We start from the raw sequence: 5,531 nt of genomic DNA, 5'->3' as shown, positions 1-5,531 counted from the left end.
TTTAATAAATCTGCAAAAATGTCAACGATTCTGTGTTTTTCTGTCAATGTGGGGTGCTGTGTGTACATTAATGAGGAAAAAAAATTAACTTAAATGATTTTAGCAAATGGCTGCAATATAACAAAGAGTGAAAAATTTAAGGGGGTCTGAATACTTTCCGTACCCACTGTATGTCAGTACTGGTGTACATCAAGACAAAGGCAATGTTGTTTTTCCTCAGGCATGTGTATAAAAGCTACCTAAATGTCCTAATTGAACTATATCTAAGCCCCATCTGTGAAACCAGGCCTAAATTGCTTTAGAGCAAGCAGCTTTACAGTATTAAACATGAAAAACAGTGTCACGTAGAATCTGAGCTTCAGACACTGGTCTGCAGTGAACTCTCCACCAGAGCACAACACGACACTGCTCAGTTACCGGAAGCGTTCGGAGGCCAGCGAGACGATCCGCCCGTCAGGAAGCGTGTAGTGCACCTCTGAGGAGCTCTTCAGCTCTGCGTCGTAATCCAGCGCCACACAGCAGCACCTCTCCTTCATCTCACGCACGATCTCCAGCTCGGCAGACGTCTGCATGCACACACCCTGCTCCAGCAGCAGCTGCAGCGCACCGAAAACACAATCAACAGCTGTGTGCAAACAGCTACAGGAAACACAAGCCAGTGCTTAACATGTTCCTACTAGTGTTGTCAAAAGACCCGGTATTTCGTTACCAAGTCTGTACTAAAAAAATGAAAACGTTACGGTACCAGGTTTTTTTTAAGTACCGGTGGTACCGAGTACCCGGTCAACCCGGCTGAAAAGTTATATTTTAGCTGGTGTCAATGATCTAATGTTGCATTTGGTCAGACTCAGCCCATTGCTTTACTGAAGTATATTATATTTTCCTTTTACAGCTGCAGACTGAGGAAGATCCTGAAACACACCAGCAAACCCTAAAACAGACAACAGTTTACAGATGTTTTTCAGTGGCAGCAGAACTATGACTAAACTTTTGGGTGAAACTTGTTTACTTTTTCATACTTTTATTACTTGTGGAAAAACTTGAAACACTTTTAAATAAGTATAAAGAATGGCATTGGTTTTGTACATTTAATTTTTGTTTAACGTTATTAATAAAAATGTTGTTCAATTAGCATGTTTTTGTGTTTTGCTTTGGTACCGAAATTGGTACCGAGAACCGTGGATTTTCACTGGTATTGGTACCGAATACTGACATTTTGGTACCGTGACAACACTAGTTCCTACAATCGGAGTGGCTGACTTGTTTTTGTGACACTTTTAAATAATAGCAAACAGCATAGACTAAGATCCGTTCATCCAAATGAAGATCAATTCAAAACGAGAAATCAATATAATTCAGCACAGTCAAGTAACTAGTAAAGCAACACTTTCAAATTTACAAAGACATATCGGAGTTGCTTTAAAATAAGTAACGCAAGTTACTCTGTTTTCCCATTAACTGACAGACTCCTGTCTCAGTGTGGAGTACACATGCACTTCCTCCAGACTGAGGCTTATTCATTTCACTTTTGGTGTGAAAGGGCATTTATAGTCACCAAAAATATTACTTGTTTTTTTATATTAAACAACAAATAGCAAGCCCAACCCATGTGACAAAGTATTGCAAAAGTAACAACGCGTTAATTTTTATGTAGAGTAAGTAATGCAATTAGTTACTTTTTTATGGAGTAACAATATTGTAATGCATTACTTTTAAAAGCAACTTTCATCAGCACTGAAACCAACCACTGGAGAAACGCTAATGAAGCGTCAGTGATTTTGGCCCTACAGTTGGCCTAATTGAGGTGCATGAGTAGTTATGGTATGGTAATGAGCAGTGCTCCTGTGCACCTTCTGGAGCTGCAGGGTGACGTGGGATCCGGCCAAGTCAAAGCGCTGCACGGCGTGAGGCAGACAGTAACCCTCGAACACAGGAACACTGTGACTGACGCCGTCCCCAGAGTCCAGCACCACCCCTGAACACACAATCAAAACGTAATTTTTGATTAGTAATATGCATTGCTAAGAACTTCATTTGGACAACTTTAAAGATGATTTTCTCAATATTTAGATTTTTTTGCACCCTCAGATTCCAGATTTTCAAATAGTTGTATCTCAGTCAAATATTGTCCTATCCTAACAAACCATACATCAATGGAAAGCTTAATTATTCAGCTTTTATTCAAATATCAATTTAAAAAAATTTACCCTTATGACTGGTTTTGTGTTTCAGGGTCACACATGATAAAAACTAAAAGTTACATTTGACAAGACTAAGACTAAATTAAAAACAGCTGCCAAAATGAACACTACTCCACACAAAGAGCAGTAATAGGCATGTGAGCGGAGCCGACTGACCGGTGGTTCGTCCCGAGGCGTAGAGCGCCAGAACGGCCTGCAGGGCCACGAAGGCGAGCGGGACGCTGAAGGCCTCAAACATCAGCTCCACCGAGCGCTGGCGGTTCTGCAGCGGGTTCATGGCGGCCTCGGTCAACAGCACCGGATGATCCTCAGGTGACACACACAGCTGCTGGAACGAGTGATGCCAGATCTACAGCGCACACACACACACACGAGCATCACACTGAGCCACACCAACAAAGAGTCTGTAGTTCTTAAGACTAGTGTCTATGTTTATGCCCCAGATCAGTCTTCAGTCATTTTACCAGCCCTGATGAATCATTTTAATCCTGGTAACAATTTCTGCTTCTTGCCATTTAAGGATAAGCATCGGTGAGAGTTATTTATCCTTTAATTTGTCGTTTTCATTATCCTGCACTGGTATTGAGCCTCCACAAGCATTCATGGTTGCGGTTGCCAGATGTCAAGAGTTTAAATCCCCCAATCAGAACTTTTTTTCTGTAAATTAAGACATTTTCTGTCCAATGTTTTACTTCACGTTCTCCACCTGGCAACGATGTGCACTCACTCTCTCTACATTACGAAAAAATGCGATGAGCTGAAAACACAGAGATTTGTACAACTTGCATGTTTGTCTATTGAGATGTTCTGCTTGAATAAATGTGTAATACAGCCAGTCTGTTTGCTGTGACTGTCACTGAATCTGTGAGCAAACCGTGTGAGATGACATTCATGATGTGCTTGTGTTTTGAATGTTACCATGTTACTGCACTAACAACTTTTTGATGTAAAAAAAAATTATAGATATTTTTCAATATTAAGAAAATGTATTTGAATGCATCACTGTTTGAAATTTATAAGAACAATAATCTGAGTACCACCATTTGGACTGAATGCAATTTTACGTTACTTTGAATTTATCTCATGATTGTCTAAAAAAAACAAACAAAAAAAAAGTCTAAATTTATGAAACCTGAATGTTTATATTTAACCAAATAAAGCAACCTAAATATTACTCTATTGCAAGTAAAATGAAATTGTTTGAAAACATTTCAAAGTTTCACTTTCAGATGAAAAAGATGACCCAAATAGGAAACAAAGTTTTTAAAAAGGGTTATATCTCTTAAATTAATTGTTAAAAAAAAAAAAAAAAAAATCTGGAGGGGAAAAAAAAAAAAAAAAATCAGTTTTGTTTTTCTTACTAACATTGTTTTTTTCTTTTTTTTAAATTGTGTATCTCTTCTGGGTCAAAATGCACCCAAATGTGTCACGAGGGTTAAGGAAATCTGGCAGATAAAATCCTTCATTCCGGTCAAAGAATGATCATCTAATCTCCAAAAACACTGCCTGCCTGTTTCGGTGCAGTGAAAGGACTCACCATCTCCATCTCATCCCAGCTGCTCACGATGCCGTTTCTGATGGGATACTTCAGGACTAGCACTCCTCTCATGTGCTGCGCGTCATGCCCCACATACAGCTCTCGGTCCACACTGCCGTTCATTACTTCCTGCAACAGACCAGACCAACAGAAGCGCTGAGGAAACTCACAGTGGCTCCAATTCACTTGCACTCTTCACAAAACACTTCCAAAGCTGCTGTACAGAGAATCATGCCATTTATAACAACTTCGTCATATTTATTGGATTAAAGCCGTGATAGTTACATTGTGTGACATCATAAACAATCTAGCAGCTGAGATTTGCTTTCTCCACACTCAGGTAAAGCAGGAGAGAGGGTGTACCTCATATTTGGGACGGCCGATGACGGTGGGGAACACTGTAGTTGGAAGGTCCTGGTCTGCAAACCCAGCCTTCATCAGACCGGAGCCTGTGTCCAGCACGATGGGCGTCTTATAATCACTCATCTAACACACAACAGGAACAGACAAACAAACAGCCGTCTATAATCTCATCGACACTCTACTGCAAACGAGAGCAACTACACGGACAACTAGGCCCGAGCAATATCGACAAGCTATATTCCAATATTTTACAGGGTTTTGACAATAATTAGACATTTTGCTTATTGCTTCTGTGCTCGTATCTTGGCTGGTTTAGTTCCATTTTCTGCACTGAATTGAGCTCCAGGGGTATTTTTGCTGTTTATAAGCAGTGTTGGGAGTAATGCAAGTCACATAATCAGATTACTTTTTCAAAGTAACTAGTAAAGTAATGCATTAATTTACAACAAAATATCGGTTACTTTTTCAAATAAGTAACAGAAGTTGCTCTGTTTTCCCATTTCTCCACCCGTCCCGTGCGGAGAGAAATCAGGAGCGAGAGCAGAGACAGAGGCGCTTCCTTCAGTCGGAGGATCATTCATTACTCTTTTGGTGTGAAAGGGCCTTTACAGTTGCCAAAACTATAACTTTGGGGTTTTTGTTACTAAAAAACAAATAAGAAAGTCCAGTCCAGATGACAAAAAGTAACAAAACCGTAACAATGCATTACACAGTTACTTTATGGAGTAACAACATTTTAACACAACATTGTAACGAATTACTTTTAAAAGTAACTTTGCCCAACACGGTTTATGATTTCAGACCTTCTTAGATGTATGCATCACCTTTAAATGTCTTGCATTTAATCATTAAATTCAGTTAATAAGATGCCATAGGCCGTTACCAATCAAATTAAATCAATAAAATCCTTCTTTGCACTGCAGAAGTGGCACAGACACTGCACCTGAATCAGAATTTGTATTTACACTACAATTACAACTGCATTACAATATTCCAAATATTTTTAAGACATCCATCTCAGATTAGTGTTTGGATTTTTATTTATTTATTTATTTTTATATACGAAATTAAACTTATTAAATGAATGCCGGTTTTAGTTTATTTAAAATATATTTAAACAGCTGTGTGTTGCTTTGGGATGCACACCGGTTCAGTGCCAGCTTGCTTTGGAATGGTTTTAGTTGGGGGAAAAAATAAAAAAAGTACAATATTGAAACTATTGTGCCCAAAATGTACCTCTGAACTGTTATATAAAATCAATAAGCTAATGTTGAATCACATTTGCAATCATGCTGATATTTAGTGCAAAACAGCACTTTTGCTCATGTGACAATCCTATATCTTATATGTGACCCTGGAGCACAAAAGCAGTGTTAAGTCGCTGGGGTATATTTGTAGCAATAGCCAACAATACATTGTATGGGTCAAAA

At 38.9% G+C, this 5,531-nt stretch overlaps 1 protein-coding gene across 3 annotated transcripts in view; it reads right to left on the bottom strand.

Moving 5' to 3' along the window:
* LOC107697503 (uncharacterized) overlaps nt 1-5,531 on the bottom strand; it is a 38,037-nt gene that overhangs the window by 5,047 nt on the left and 27,459 nt on the right. For all 3 annotated transcript variants that reach the window (XM_016498307.1, XM_016498308.1, XM_016498309.1), the window contains 5 exons: nt 4,102-4,224; nt 3,739-3,867; nt 2,358-2,550; nt 1,851-1,975; nt 418-596 (listed from right to left, as the gene is read on the bottom strand). In XM_016498307.1, the coding sequence (XP_016353793.1) occupies nt 418-596; nt 1,851-1,975; nt 2,358-2,550; nt 3,739-3,867; nt 4,102-4,224 (749 nt within the window). The remainder of the gene's footprint in view (nt 1-417; nt 597-1,850; nt 1,976-2,357; nt 2,551-3,738; nt 3,868-4,101; nt 4,225-5,531) is intronic.

This window comes from Sinocyclocheilus anshuiensis, unplaced genomic scaffold (assembly GCF_001515605.1).
Source record: "Sinocyclocheilus anshuiensis isolate Anshui unplaced genomic scaffold, SAMN03320099.WGS_v1.1 scaffold1452, whole genome shotgun sequence".
Lineage (NCBI taxonomy): Eukaryota > Metazoa > Chordata > Actinopteri > Cypriniformes > Cyprinidae > Sinocyclocheilus > Sinocyclocheilus anshuiensis.
Note: the sequence above shows the minus strand (reverse complement) of the source record. Positions and strands in the feature narration are given on the sequence as shown.